At 47.7% G+C, this 15,035-nt stretch overlaps 1 protein-coding gene across 2 annotated transcripts; it reads right to left on the bottom strand.

The window, feature by feature from the left end:
• Positions 1 to 792: 792 nt before the first annotated feature.
• Positions 793 to 14,889, bottom strand: ric1 (RIC1 homolog, RAB6A GEF complex partner 1). 2 transcript variants are annotated; one of them, XM_085926853.1, is made up of 27 exons: positions 14,331 to 14,889; positions 12,677 to 12,784; positions 8,644 to 8,723; positions 8,427 to 8,534; positions 7,312 to 7,457; positions 7,095 to 7,231; positions 6,939 to 7,030; positions 6,466 to 6,554; positions 5,946 to 6,090; positions 5,823 to 5,871; positions 5,564 to 5,746; positions 5,275 to 5,484; positions 5,155 to 5,193; positions 4,965 to 5,075; positions 4,670 to 4,759; positions 4,443 to 4,603; positions 4,233 to 4,371; positions 4,039 to 4,155; positions 3,544 to 3,951; positions 3,166 to 3,477; positions 2,899 to 3,057; positions 2,648 to 2,784; positions 2,282 to 2,562; positions 1,983 to 2,192; positions 1,722 to 1,899; positions 1,468 to 1,656; positions 793 to 1,410 (listed from the first exon to the last, which is right to left on the bottom strand). In XM_085926853.1, exons 1-27 carry the CDS (start codon positions 14,469 to 14,471, stop codon positions 1,092 to 1,094), a joined length of 4,338 nt encoding a protein of 1,445 aa, XP_085782979.1. In that variant the 5' UTR covers positions 14,472 to 14,889; the 3' UTR covers positions 793 to 1,091. The 2 variants fall into 2 exon arrangements, with proteins under 2 accessions (XP_085782979.1, XP_085782980.1); XM_085926854.1 differs by having other exon boundaries at positions 6,939 to 7,027.
• Positions 14,890 to 15,035: the final 146 nt, after the last annotated feature.

Raw genomic sequence — 15,035 nt, 5'->3', positions numbered from 1 at the left:
GTTTTATGTACAAGCCAAAAAATAGAAATGAGTAGAAAAAGAAAGAAAAACATACAAGGGAGCTTGTGTTCACAGCACTTAGAATGTCTGCTGTATAGTATTAGTAGTACACAAGAAGTATTTAGTATTGTTAGGGTTTGAGTACCTCATCGAGACAGGAAAGATCACTTTATTAGGTACACCCACACGTTGGGTTCATTATTGAGACGTGCTGCCTTATTCTGCAAATGACGGGTGACGGTGCAGGTGTCCCTAATGTTGTGTCCAGTCCCAGCGTCTAAAGGAGTTACAAAGATCAAGGCCTCGAGACAAAAGAAAAAAAAAAAGTCTTTGGTTCGTCAAGTCAACGTGGTTTTGTTTTCTTTTCTCTCTTTTTCAAGTAAAGCGTCAGCATGACGGCACTGCTCCAACGTTTTCCGTCTGCGTTGTGATTTAACAGTAATCGTCCACTTAATAGGGTGACATTTGGTCAAAAAAAATAAATTGTGAACCAAAAGAAATAAAGCCGAGTAACATTTGGATACATTGCACGATATAATACTGACGCTCTTAGACCACCTGGATGGATTGAAGAAAAAAATTCATTGTAAATAAAATCAAGGATTCGGAAATGATGATGCTCATAATTACAATAAATAATTCTCATAAATGTTGACCAATACCTTAAAATTAACTCCATGCACAGTACGTGGTAAAAACAATAATAGTGTCCAGCAGTCCGGCCAGATACATTGTGGAAAATGATGAGAACAGATCCTTATTTTTTTTTTCCCCCCCCCGTAGAAATGTGCCTTTTTCTTGTTTTTTTTTTAATATATATGTAAGAATCCATTCATCATGATTTGGTTGCGTAGAAAAATAACATCTGTCAAAAAATATGTTTAAAACCGTTATGAGGTATGAAACGTCGCATTTTGTTGTTTGTGAGGGTTATTTCCACTCTGACGGCACTTTTTATAGTCTTGAAAAAGAAAGAAAAAAAAAAAAAATAGAAGCCGTCAGAAAGGAATTTACTTCCTGTCCGGAGGGAATTGATTCCCAATTTAAAGAAGGGTTGATAATACTGGGTGTAGTAAGAAGCTCAAATGGGTTCAGGACAAGGTGCAGTCGTATGCACCTTCCTCCTCTGTCTGCTCCTCCGTTTGATCGGGGGTCCTGTCCTCGTTGACCGCTTTGGACTCCAGAGAAGGGAGCGTCAACAGTCCGAGTGGGGCGGCGGCCACGCACCTTCCGCCGCCGTCATCGGGCCGGGCCGAGGCCACGCCCCCTGGGCCCTCCCCGGCGCTGAGCTTAGCGCTCTGGCAGGCGGAAGCTTGGAAGGCTTCTGGTTGCGCTTGCTCGGCGGGCGCCGACGCCAACAGCTGCTGCAGGTGAGGCTGGATGACGTTGAGGAATGCTTTGTAGCCCAGGCTGTAGTGAAATCACAATTTTAAATCCAATCAAATCATTGATGAAATAATCACCCACCAGTCAGTGGAGGTCCAGGCGTCCACGGCCAATAATCCGCTGCGAACGCTCTGCACCGTTTCTACGGGAACTTCGGGGCTGGCCAGGAACGCGATGGCCTGCTTGATGACATTGGCGTCACGCAGGATCAAGCCGATGATCACGCACCACTCCAGGCAGCCCGCCTCCATGAAAACGTGCAGTAGGTACCTGAAAGGAAGAGAGTGATGGTCAACGAGACCAGGCGGGGGGCGGCCAGACGGTCTTGGTCTTACCTGAGCTGCACTTGCGACTTGTGCGGCCCTTTGTTGGCCAGCTCCATGGAGATGTGCTCCAGCTCTGCCTGGCTCAGGTTCAGAGTGGACGAGTTCTCGTCAACCATTGTCCAATCGCCGTCCGCCACCGAGCTGCTCTCTGTCAGGTCTGTGGCTGAGCCGATGCTGTACTCCTCCACTAAGGGTGGGATTTCAACATCATCATCATTCATTTCAAATTATTTCCGAGAGGAAGGTCAGTCAAGCGGCATTGATCTCAACCTTTGTTGGTGAGCAGCGACAGAAAGGCGTCGTGCGTCTGCGGCGAGTGTCGGTTAGATGAGGACGAGGTGGCGTCCGTGTCTTTGCTTCTCTGACCGAGGCCGTCCATCCAGGTGTGGTTGGCTGGAGCGGCGGGAGCGGGCGCCGTGTCCATTTCGCTGTTCAGCAGGCTGTCGGCCGACTGGGACTTGAGGAGCATCGTGTTCAGCACTGCAAAATGAAAAAAAAAATAAAAATATAGAAATGTTTTTGTTTTTCAATTCCACCTATGACAAAAAATGAACAGATGTAAATCTCACCAGGGCGACACCGGCCATTCTTCAAGGGCGAGCTGAGGTTGGCCACGGGAATGACCGGGAACGGCCACAGGAAGTCCTTATGGAGTTTCTTTAGGGCCAAGACGTAGTCATCCACGCGGGCCACGCGGTTGCGCTCGCGGCACAGCCAGCCGATGAGCTCGAAACCCAGCTGGGCCGAGAAGCAGCCCAGGTCGCGGAGGCGAACCTGCTCCAGAAGGTGGCGGGCGTGGCGCCACAGCATCATGTCGATGTACATGTTCTCGGCGCACTCGCCGTCCCGCCTGGCAGGAAGAAAGCAGGAAAGTTCTCTCCCTCATGTGTCACAGATCCCAGCGTCGGTCAGATTGCCATGTGGTGCGAGCCTACCCTTTGTTGGAGGGTCCGGCTGGCATGCTGAAGGTCTTCTGTAAGCTGAACTTGCTGGTGCTTACTGAATCAGCAGACTGGGACAAACTGATGCTGCGATTTCGGAAGAATTCGAAGCCGCCGGTTGAGCTGGGCTCCTGGGAAAAACACACAAGACCGTTTCAGCTTGGCACTTTTTTGAAAAACTAATGAATACAAATGGAGGATGGACTTGATTAAATCAACTTTTGGCAATCATTGGCGGTTCGTACCTGCGTGGTGGGCGTCGGGGGCGGCGTCTCCATCTCCCCTGAACCAATCGCCTTCAGGAAGCGGATCATGTGACGGCAGAGGTCCCACTTGCCCTGCTCCAGTGCCGTATTGAAAAGCAGCGTGGCGTGCTGTCTGCTCACGGCCGGAACCTCCATGTTCTTCAAAGGGAAGCAACACAAGTGAATGGGACTGGACCGTAATAAATAAAAACTGCAGCTGATTTTTGCAAAAAAATAAATCAAGATTTGATTGGTGCCTATTCACACCTGCAGGATGATCAAGTACGAGGCGGCCGTGTCCAGGTCTTGAGCCATGAGGCATTCTTCGAAAAGATCCTTGGGGTTCCCCACGGCGGCGAATAAGTAGTTCCACAGGGCGTACTCGGTTTTGCGGGCGCAGTGCACGATAGTTTGGAGGAAGAGCGGGAACTCTGTGATGAACTTGGCCACGGTGGGCAGCAGAGGGTCGGGGATGGGCTCCCGCGACGTGGCCTCCTCCTCTAGCACCACGTGCACCATCAGCTCCATGACGTGAGGGAAGTACGGCAGCGAGGCGCACGACTGAGCCAGCATCAGCGCCTGCAAATGTCCGTGTGAGCATCGCCATGGAATGCTTTTGTTACACGCTTTGCTTCCTCCTCATACCTGCTCGCCCAGGTTGCGAACCAGCAGCTGCCTGAGGATGTGGTGCAAGTAGATCTGCGAGGTCCTCTCCACCGTGCAAAAAGGAAACAGCGCCTCCAGCGGTTCAGAAGAGCCCTGCAGCCCGTCGTATAGCACCGTCTCGTTGGTGGCGCCCAGCACCAGCGCGTCCTCGAACAGCACGGCCAGCGGGTAGATGTTGATGTGGAAGGGCAGCATGATGCGCCGCGACAGGAACGAGTGCGGCTTGCGGTGGTCCCGCGGGAACAGAGGCATCCACACCTTCATGCCAGCTTCGCCGCAGGAGAGCCACAAGGCCTCCAGCAGGTGGCGCTTCTTCCTGTCCGTGCGACAGGTGGTCCACACGTTCTCCACGCATTGGGCCAGCACCACCGGTGGGCAGAATGGTAGCTATGCCGGAGAGACCAAACAGAATCAAGCAATTAACATAAAAAAAAAATGGAATGAGCCCTCAAGTTGTTCCTTGGAAGTTCTCACCAGCTTCTTATTGTTGGCAGGCGTCTCCTTCTCTCGTACCTGCGGCCCGGATCGGTCCCGCTGGAGCATGATCAACTGGCCGGCCAGATTCAACATGATGCTCTCTGCCATGCAGGCCTGAGGTGGATCCACGTAACAAAAATGCCAAGACTGTTCTTCACCGTGTGAGTGTCTGCGTGTGTCGAGTGGGTCACCTGCTGCGGGGCTTTCAGCGTGATGCCCGTCTCAGTGCGCACCGAGGTGAGCGTGACAGAGACCACCAGGGCGGGGTGGGGGATGTAGCGGGACATGGACACTTCCTGCAGCAGCTCCACACTGACTGCCGGGTTTGGACTGAATCATAATATCGCATATTAATTTACTCACAATTCATAAACTTGCGGTCCTGTCACGACCTCTCCTACCTGTTGCTTCTCCTCTCGATGCTGTAGAGGCAGATGGAGCAGTCGGCTCTGAACAGGATGACCACGTCCCGGAAAACGTTGAGCAGCAGCGTATCAGAATGCAGTTTGGTGACCGACGCAAAGGCGTTGTCCAGGTTCGACGAGCGCTGATACAACCTCAGCTAAGAAGACGTACGTACGTGACACGCTTGAACAACAATTATTGAGTGACGACGCCGATGCCTCACCTGCTCTTGCTGGTCGATGAAATTGTAACAGGCCACCACGACAAAGTCGCTCCACCAAGCCAGACCGCCTGTCACTGTCATGTTCTGCTCCTACGCGGAAACAAAAAAGGCAAATGTGACAATAGCTGTTAATTGCACTCACTCACCACAACATTGCTGTGAATCATTTTTTCCTGGAAGCCCAAAAAAATAAAAAAAAGGCTTGACAGTTTGTCAAGCAAGTTCTTAGCTACGAGCAAAATAGTAATTATAATTGTCAACATTCTTATTTATACACACACGCACGCACGCATACCTGAGTGATGTTTCCAAACAATTTCCATTTCCTGGTATACAAGGAGTAATGTGCAAAGCCTCGCCTTCCTGCTACAGCCATGCACTGCCCTGCTGTGTCTATGGCTGCAAACTGTACAGAAACATAAAAAAAAATAAAAGATTACATTTTTCACAAGTCAACACGCACCGATGGAATGGCCAAGACTCACCCGTATAGGCCAGTTGCTCTCTAAGTATGTGCTATGAATCTGGAGGAAAGATTAAACCACTGTTACGGAGGATAAGAATCAAACTAGCAATGTGAAACGACGTTGCCGGTGCAGCCCTACCTGGACCACGTGCCAGTGCTTGTGTCCCAGTAAAGTGCTGAGTCCCTGAGATAGGGGGGAGTTGAGGTGATGGTGAGGGTGCGGGGGGCTTTCGTCGTGAGGGTTCAAACGCTGCTGGTGCGTGTCGGAGCCGCTGTGGGCCTGCGCCGTGTCGCCGCATGTCAAGTAGAGGCGATCCTCGCCGTGCAGCAGCACCTGTTCCTGGTTACTCTGATCAACGTCGCAGAGGATGACTTGAGTCACGTGACTTGGCTTCAGGAGAGAGAATGGGTGGGGTCGGTGGGCTGACCGTGCAGGGGTTGACGGTGAGGGCGCTCTTGATGAAGTGAAACTGTAAGATGCCAGCTTGCGGCGACGGCGTGGTCATCTGCGCTTCCTCCGTCATCTCCTCCTTTTCCTGCTCCTCCTGTGTTTGCGTCCTCACCGGCTTGGCGGGCAGCACCCACAAGTGGTAGCCTTCTGCTCCCCAGCTCTGCAAAACAACAAATCTTTAAAAAAAAAAAAAAAGGGGTTGAACAGAGCAAATAAAAACTTTTGAGAGCACAAACCATGGAGCTGATTTTAAGTGGATCCTTCTTGGTGCCATCAGATCGATACCTGTGGAATCACACACAAAGTACACACTCAGGATTTGGATTTTTTACGTTTTGTGTTGTGGTTCGTCCACTTACGCAAAGTCCTCTCCCAGCGTGCAGATGAGCTGAGCGCCAAAGACGCTCCACAGCGATAGGCCGCCGCACTCCCACGTCACCATGGCGACGCTGTAGTCAGGCGACCAGCAAATGAGCTTCACTGGACCAGTCTTGTTGTAGATGTCTGGACATACGAGAGATTAGACATTTAAAAGTGTTAATGATTAAACCAAATTACGTTTTGTAGGTGGGAAAACAGAAGTCATTAAAGTATAGTTATGTCCACTTAATTTGTAGGTTCATGCACTTTTTAATTATATTTTAATTACTGCTAATAAGGCAGTTTATCAAATAAAATGCAACATTAAAATTGAGATTTAAAACCAAAACATGAAAAAAAACCTTTTTCTTAATAAAGAAGATAGAATTTTACATTGGAATTTTTTTTTTTAATATAAAATCGTGAGTTTGGGCTGAATAAAATGATTGTTCCACTAAGGGGAGCTGTGACATCATTCCAGCCATCCATCTGAATTGCTGCTGTAGAATTTTCTGATACCTGGGTAGTGTTTTGGGGTCAGTTCCAGTTTGTGGGAGAGCTGCATAGACCCGGTTGTAGTGTCGATCATGTAAACCAGTACCGACCCGCTGGAAAAGAGTTTTGGAATTAGTTAACATCTGTATCAAGCGTGTGAAGCCGTTTGAGCATTTACATGATTACGTTGTCATGCAATATTTCTTGCATTTCTTTAAAATACATTTTTCTTCCTGTTTGTATTCATTTTGGTTAAATAACAGCTGTTCCTACGCAAAGAGAAGCCCGGCAGAGCGGCTGTCAACGGGTGCTCCGGTTTCTGACAAGCACACGCGAGGTCGCCTGAGCAAACATGGCTTGACACATTCTCACACCGGACGCTCAACAATCCCCCTCTGTGGCGCACAAGCGAACGTGCGGAAGCTTCTCGGGCCGACGCCGCGTTGTGGCACGCGCGCTTCGCAGTCGGCCAAATGTTGACGGGGGGGGGCACGTACCTGGCGCAACCAAATGCCATCAGTCTGTACTTGTTGTTGACAGCCACGCAGGTGCCGTCGCTCACATCGGCGGCCCAGACGCCCTGCAGCTGCTGGACACGGGGAAACGTTTGTAGGACTTTAACTATAAGCTCCTCAAGATTTTTTTTCTCTTACGTCCGCAGTGATGGTGCTGCTGAGCGGCGTGATGAAGCCCAGACGGCCGTCGCTGAGCACCACGCCGAAGCCGTCCAGCGTCTCGCAGTACTCCACGCAGCGGATATGAACACCTTCCAGGTCCAGAGACGGGCCACCTACGCACGTCCACACACGCGGGTGTATTGAGAAACGCTTTTGTGTTTAAAAAAATCAATCATTTGTTGCCTCGTCACACCTCTGGCAGACTGCAGGTCGAGAGAGAAGGGGACAGCGGTGAGGCAGATGGCCTTGCGTCCGTTGCCGCCGAGGCCGTCCCAGTGCAGCACGTGGAGGTAGCCGTCTGCCGTGCACACCAGTAGTTCCTCCTGGAGGGACTGGAGACTGGCACAAAAGATATAAAATTTCAATTCTGCTTCAACTCTGGTTAGTGTCGCACGACTTTGAGTGCACAAAAAGCTCCCTGTGTGTATATGTGAAGCGCTTCATTGTCTCCTGAAAAGAATTACAACAACTGAGCATCAGCATGGGGGAGTGATTTTTTTTTTTTTCTTGCGAGTTCCAGCAAAAAAAAATAAAAATAACACACCCACTCACCGCCCGCACGAGCGAGCTGAAAGAGCGCTCGTCAGTGCGGCGGTGACAGATTCTAACGGCTGTCAAACGAATACGGCGGAGAGGATGACGGCCGTGAAAGGGCAATGAACAAAAGGGGCTTGAGGAGGGATGAAGTGACAGCGCCTGTCCATCCGCCAACAAAGAGGATGCTCGGGAGGGAGAGGTTAAAGTGCGCTGGAGAAAAGACAGGATGAAATGTGTCGACAATATTCCGCTTACGTAAAGCAGCAAAAGAACAAGTCGGAGTGAGGAGAAAGAAGAAGAAAATAACCCACAAGCGGCTTTGTTCACAGATGCTCTTGTTTAAATCAGTAACCCTGAAGTGGAGAGTTCACTGTAAGTAGCAAGCCAGTAAATTGCACCTCATATTTTTCAGACTTAAAAATCAAATTCCTCCAAAGTTCCTCCCACGTGATTCAAATCAGTAGTAAAATACAGATCAAGAATCGAGGACACACAAAAATCCACAACGCTACGCATACTTTTGTTCTGCCGATTGTTCGCCAGCCAGCTTGTTTACATATTTGAAGACAGGTCAACTGGAAAAGCTTGAATAGTCAGAGGCTGGATGGAAAGGGCCAGACAGTAAAGCTCCTTTGTCTTTTCATCTTTCAGCTTGGCTCAGCTCCACTTGACAAAGTCAAGAGCCAGAGCAGCCAGAAGTAAAGTCGACATGACGTGGCGATGTTATCGCGGATGAAGACGACGAGTGACCAAAAAAGCTCGGCGACCAACCTGGTGACGGGGGCCTCCAGATCGACAGGCTTCTTTATCTCCAGCGACAAAGCGGGGGCGCATTGCTCCTCCTTGTAACCCGGGGTCACCTTCACACGGGGGCTGCCCCTAAAAAAAGAAAAAAAAAAATAGACTGCAACTCGTGCCGTGACTTGTTCACATCTGCCGGTGTGTCACGTCGGGAATGTAAAGCCGCCAGCCCGAGAGAAACACTCACTTTGGGTAGATTGGCTCGTAGAGGTTCTTGTCATCCCCGGCGCCTAGTACAGAGAACAAGAGGACGTAGCCTTTGGCGGTCTGAAAACAGAAACACGTTCAGTCAGACAAGCGGCATAAGTACATCCTGTTTTCTTCATTAATTTTCAGCAGAATATGAAAAAAAAGCTAAAAGGGCTAAACAATCATCCATAATAAAACGGAATTAAAGCTGTTTACGTTTAGACCCAAATACGTAAGAGTTCAAAGTATGCGCTTCAAATGAGTTTTTATCAGTATTAGGACATATTTCACATTCAAACGACTCTTGATATCTTGTAGTTATGACTGATAACACACAAAAGGTGTTTACTGTACGCACAAGAGGACTTGCATGCTGTTTTGAAAACAATCTTTCAAATGGATCGTGGCACTCTTCAAGGAGTGACCATTGCCCTGCCGAACAATGGCTGACGTCTGGATTATTAAGTGACTAATAAATCATCAACGCCGCCACAAAGAAAAAACGATCGCTCGTCTCCTGCCTCCATTTTTTATTGTGTTGAATAAAACGATGACTCGATTCATTAATGGGATAATTGGAGGATGTGTACCCATTGAACTGAGACACAGTGTACCCGGCGGAGACGACCACAAAGTCTAATAAAGGGGTGTGTTGTTGTTTTTTTTCTTCTCACTATATCATATGTTTAGCTCAGATGCTTGCGGTGTTGTATAGTTGTTGGCTTTTTTTTCCCCCACAGGAATTTTCCAATGCGGTGACAGAACTGATCATTACTAGATAAAAACACGGAGCAGAGAGAGAAAAGGAGCACACCATGTGACCAAGGTCTGCAAAAACAATCAAGAGCGGAGCGCTCCAAACAGTATAACTGAACTTTGCTGTCTCCCAATCACACAATAAGAACCCTCTCGCGGGGCAGAGTCGAGACATGAAGCGTCGATTGTGTGACCGACGGGGGTCTTTTTGTCACCCGATTACGTCAACGGCAGCGAGCGGTTTGGTGGCTTTTCCATCAATGGAGTCAAAGCGGCATTGTAAGCTTCCCTGCACGTCGTAAAAAACAACAACATTACGAGCTCTCGCCGACGCCGTGTTGACATGCTTGCTTTCAAGCATCCCAAAAACAAGTTCCACTTTTTTTTTTTTTTATTAGAGGAAGAAACATTGCTGTGGAACTGCTGACCTTGACCAAAAATTATACTTCTTACGTGCATGTGAACTCGGGTAAACAACAGACGCCTTGCGAAAATATTTCCAAGGTTTTCATTATTCTGCTTAAGGCAAAAGACAGCTTGCGGAATTTTTCCAAAACAGATCCAAAATTCCGTTCTGTGGATTGAACAGCTATTTGTGACTCCTTCAAATCAGTACAGGAGAACCTCCAAAGTGCTAGTGGGAAAAAAAAAATTGACATTTAAATTGGCCACTTGGCCTGCTCAAACTGTCCAAACAGGACAGCGAATGCTAATCTCGCCCGGAGCCCGACAAGCCTAAAGACAATAATGACACCCATTAGTGGAATTAGACACAAAGACGACGCAGAGGGAGAGCGCTTTGAGTTACCAGTAATATGGACTGGGCACAAGGGGGTCCATAAAAGGGAGCAGGAACACAAGTGCCCCGTCTATTAAACTCCAAAGAAGCTGGGAACCTTTTGGAGGTTGTTGAAATCCAAAGCAAAGTGCAAGTGGTTTTTTTTTCTTTCTTTTTCTTCCTCTTTGAGTCAAAAGGCCAACAGTAAACACTAGTTGGAAGGCGACAAGCAATAAAAGTTCAGCTGGTGTCTCAGACGGGTCTTAAGAATTGAAGGAGCCAACGAGAATATAAACAGCGGCATTAAAATGGACGCCTTTACAGCGATACTTCGATTTACGACACGCAAGAAAAAGTTTGCCTTCAATGGAAGCTCCTGTGGCCTTCTTGGAGGTCAACTGGAATTATCTTCTGTAGGGGCCCAATTCCTATAATATAGACTTCTTTGTGTGTGGAAAGCAGCTGTTGAGAATGGTGAGGGGAAAAATACTCCTCGGCGTGACTGTATAATAACACAGGAGGAATAAAAAAAAAAAAAAAAAAACAGGATGTACAGCCAGAAAATAAAAGCACTCAAGGTAGTTTTGGGTACTCCACGCGCAAACAAATCCAGCTGCTCCAATGTGTCGGCTGCTCCCGGCTGGGTAGCCGAATAAACAATAGAAGATACGAAGAATTAGTAAAAGGTTTCTGCGGTGGATTGCGATTTCGCACGAAGGTCAGCAAAGGGTGTGAACATTTTGGCAACATCTGGGAAACATCTGTTTAAGGGGAACGTGAGGACTAAAGCTCCTTTTTTTTTTCCACGCATACAGACTAAGTATGATCACTTTTCAATAAAATAGCAAGAATTAGTCACAGTGGGTATAAAATGTCAGAAGTTTGCTATTGTGTCTTCACATAATCAGCCTGAGACTCCTTTGCTTTTGGCCGAGGACCCGGGACGTGAGCTCACAGTGTCCTCGCTGACCTGCGAGTACCAAAATAAAAAGCCCAGACGAAGGTTTAGGGAGGCGATTTGCAAAAGGAATTGCCTCAAGGCGTTCCTCGATACGCCGCGTTCACAATAATGGCTAGTGAAGCGAGCGCATTCCCTGGTATTTTTAAACTCCAGCCGCCGCCGTTGCTGCCTGTTGTTTTTGGCTAGGGCCGAGCTGGAAATGGGCCTGACCTTCTTCCTGGGACATATTTGCAACATCCATCCGTGTGCGTATTCGCCATCAGGCATGACAAGAAAAAAAAAAAGGGTCGGCAGAGTCAAAAGAGAGACGACGGCGTTGGACGCTATCTATCACTAACCTGTACTCGGAGTGGTTGCGTTTGTTGAAGGACATACTTTCCGAAAACCAAACATCATTCAAACGGGCAATAATTGATGTGATGTATCACAGTCTATTTAAAGACAACAACGCTATAATTTAGTTTAAAAACAAAAAAAACATGGTCTCTGCTAAACCCAACACTTAAATGCAAATGTCCATGACTGCATTTCACAACACACTGCACATCTAGGCCGTATGAATGCGCTGATGCATGAAGATGATAAACTGAACTTCAAAAGGCAAACGTTGATGCTAGCCAGGGGTGGCTAAAACAAGGAAGTCTTAAAAAATAATTTAAACTGATATTTAAGTTGTGATACTGTACATTTTGCATTTGTTCAATAAGAATCTTCAGATTTATTTCCAGCCATTAAACTCACTCGTTGGCCAACAAATAGTCGCCTGGGGAGCGGCTAACCGCTAGCCATTAGCCGCTAACTGGCACTGTATTGTCCACTAATCAATATACACACCTGGGAGAGTCAAAAGGTGACAAAATGGCGACCCCACATTGGCAAGCGATGCCTATTTTGAAAATAACTACTTAGTAGATTGAAGTCGACGCCTTCAGTTCTCCTTTAAGGAGACAGTTTTCTTGCACTTTCGATAAAACAAAGTTTAAAGTTCGACCTTCTTCAGAAGAGTCTCAAGCCTGTCGTGTAAACACTTCCGTCGGCCGACTGTTTGATTAACTCAGTGGGATAGAAAATACAAGATGGAAGGAATACGAGTCATTGACGTCTGCATCAAAAACATGGCTGCGTACCCGTTACGACCGTTTGGCCCTTTTACTGGCTACCGTTGAGTGTATTTACAAGGTGCCATTGGACTTTTAAGTTCTATAGTTAATTAGCAGGTAATGGCAAAGGCCCCTTAAGAGTAGACAAATGGGCACTGTTGAAAGGAGCTGGACTTCAGACAAAGGCGATCAGGTTTTTATGGGCCCTGCGACGGTGTGTGACAAACTTTCCCTGAGTTCCCTGAGTCAGCGCTTTGTTTGAAAACCCATGATAACACGTTTCTTCTTGGCAATTGAATTGCTTGGAGAAGCTGTTGTTGAGTAACCCTGGTTCGTTGTGATTAGAAAATTGGAATTATTTGAATGGCTGCTTCATTTTGATGCAAATAACCCCAAATTGATTTCACACAATCCAAAACGTGGAGTCTTCACTTACCGCCACGGCTATCATGGAGTCGTCCGGTTTCCATTCGGCCTTCTGGTAGAATCCAAACTGTGCCACTGCCTTGGCAGACTCGACGTAGCTCGCAATCAAAACGCTGGGCTGCAAGTAAGGACATGCATGATTTGGCAGAACAAGAAACGTCAGGAACCTACACAGTGAACACACCCATACGACAAACATTTAAGGCTCATTAGGAAAAATTAACGGCTCTTAAGTCAGTCTGAGATGAATAACAGGCTCGTTAATGTTGAGTTGTTGTAACGGTGCCGACGACAAAGCGCCGCCCGCCATCCATCGCCACCACGTAAGCACAGATGAGCGCACGGAAGCCACCAGGTCATCAAAGTATTTGTTCTCCCATGTGGAAGTTGACTTGCTGCCATTCATGAAATGAAAAGTCTGATCTTCCAGCGGGGCCGTGCGGTCATTAATCAATCGAGTCATTGGGCGTATGTTCCGGGATTATTCGCTACCAACATATGGCCCGGCCGTCTTTTGGTTCCAAACGCGTTTTCAAGAGCAGAAAAGTATCAAGTCTCATTGGACTGGAAGCGGAGAAGGCTTCGGCGTGGCTTCACCATGCAGCCACATGATTAAAAGTTAATGTCAGCGATCTCCGCGTACACACAGCTCATTGACAGCTCGTTCTATTTTGCAATGCGGAAATAAAACGGTACTAATCGCCTGCAGCTGAAAATACAGCGATGTCTTGAGATAAGAGTGATGTGGCTTACAGTTTTGCTTCAGCAGACAAGCCCCCTCAATTCGTCCCCATGTAACGAATAATATTAGTGCTGTACTGACGAGATGAGTGACATTGGGACAAGATGTTTTTAGGCACGATTGATTAACATGGTGAAATGAAACGTTTCTCTCAAAGCACCACTCCACTGTTGGTCCACATGTAAACGACGTTGCAATAATTCCTACGCTGTTGCTTCCCTCGTACATCGTTACAGACGCGGCTAAGCTACTGTGCGACACGGATTAGTCGGGCTGAGCTAATCCGGCACGTCGTACCAAACACATGTGCTAGTCGCATCTGTCCTCTGTAGACGACGCCTCACCAATACTGGCAAGGAAAGAACGAGGGGAAGCAAAACATGCTCACGTCCTGGCCCGGTGCTTAAGAAATAAACAATGATCCTAGATCCATTGTTGAAGGAACCGAATTAGGTCGTCAAAGTACACAAAACACAATGGGCCTGTCCCCCATACCTATTTATTCCCAACATCTTTGCTGGTTATTATCATACATGAATGATTTCTAATATTTATAAAAGGTATTTTTCCTTTTGTCCAGGTGAACTTTAGACAATATAAAGCCTAAATAATGACCAGTAATCAAAGTAAAACCTAATCATGTCGTAGTAATAATACAGTAGGTAGAAAAGGGCATGGGCGGAAAACATTCATCAGGTTGAGTCTATTGCGAGGTCAGTTATGCAGACTAAGGTCCCTCATGCAGTATGTTTGTCTTGTAAATGTACAACCTATGTGTTACAAAATACCTTGACATACGGGGCAGGAATATCTTTACATTTCCCACAAGACCGGTAGCGATGCATGCAAGCACCGCCTATTGCACGCTTGTGTTCGCAGTGATTAAATGAATGCAGTTATCTGGATGCTGCGGCTCCCTTACCCGACTGAACCAGATGCTGAGCTGCGTTTCAGAAAGCAGGGCGAAGTAGAAGCGCTGAGAACTGGGCTGGATGTGGAACGGCTCCTCCGCGCTCTTCAGCGGGCACATGAGCCTCCGTGGCCAGCCGGTGAGGAAATACATGACAGCCAACTGGCTCCGGCTCGGTTTAATTTTCAATCCACTTCACACATATTGGGTGATAATGTGAAAAGAAAGCAGGGAAAAAAATGTGGCAAATACAGAACGTGTTTTGAGTCCATGAATGTCCATGAGAACAATCCAGGAACCCGATGAACTACTTAGCTAGCTTGCGCTAGCGGAGCTTTTTTCCAACTTGACGCTAACGAGCTACCCCTGAGGCCGAAAACAATAGCAACCAAACCAGGAGGAGAAGCACCGACACCGCTGAGGATCGATTCCAAGTGTACGTTGGGCGATAAACATCAACTACCGCCGTTGTCTCAATTGCCATGAAGTCGGTTCCAGTGGTGTTTACCAACCGTACGGTGTTCGGCTCTCGCTCCTCGGTGTCTCCTCACCGACGCCATCTTTTACTCGACGCTGATTGGCCACCGCGACCAAGTTTAGGTTGTTGACATGTGACGTCAGTCGGCAGTGCCACGTTGAATCGGTTTGTAAACACTGCCACCCAGCGGTCAATGCAATTTCTGAAAAAAATGTGCTCTGAATAAAAATTAAGTGTTA

Source organism: Syngnathus leptorhynchus, chromosome 12, assembly GCF_054491065.1.
Source record: "Syngnathus leptorhynchus isolate UIUO chromosome 12, UIUO_Slep, whole genome shotgun sequence".
NCBI lineage: Eukaryota > Metazoa > Chordata > Actinopteri > Syngnathiformes > Syngnathidae > Syngnathus > Syngnathus leptorhynchus.
The sequence above is the reverse complement of the archived record's forward strand: the minus strand, read 5'-3'. Positions and strand labels throughout refer to the sequence as shown.

Bases quoted from the DNA above. Each gene is read 5' to 3' on its own strand.
- ric1 (XM_085926853.1), bottom strand. From the start codon at position 14,471: ATGTATTTCCTCACCGGCTGGCCACGGAGGCTCATGTGCCCGCTGAAG. The intron at 2,563-2,647 runs GTAGGCTCGCAC...TCTTCCTGCCAG, and splicing joins GCCGGACCCTCCAACAAAGG to GCGGGACGGCGAGTGCGCCG. The intron at 1,657-1,721 runs GTAAGACCAAGA...TCTTCCTTTCAG, and splicing joins AAGTCGCAAGTGCAGCTCAG to GTACCTACTGCACGTTTTCA.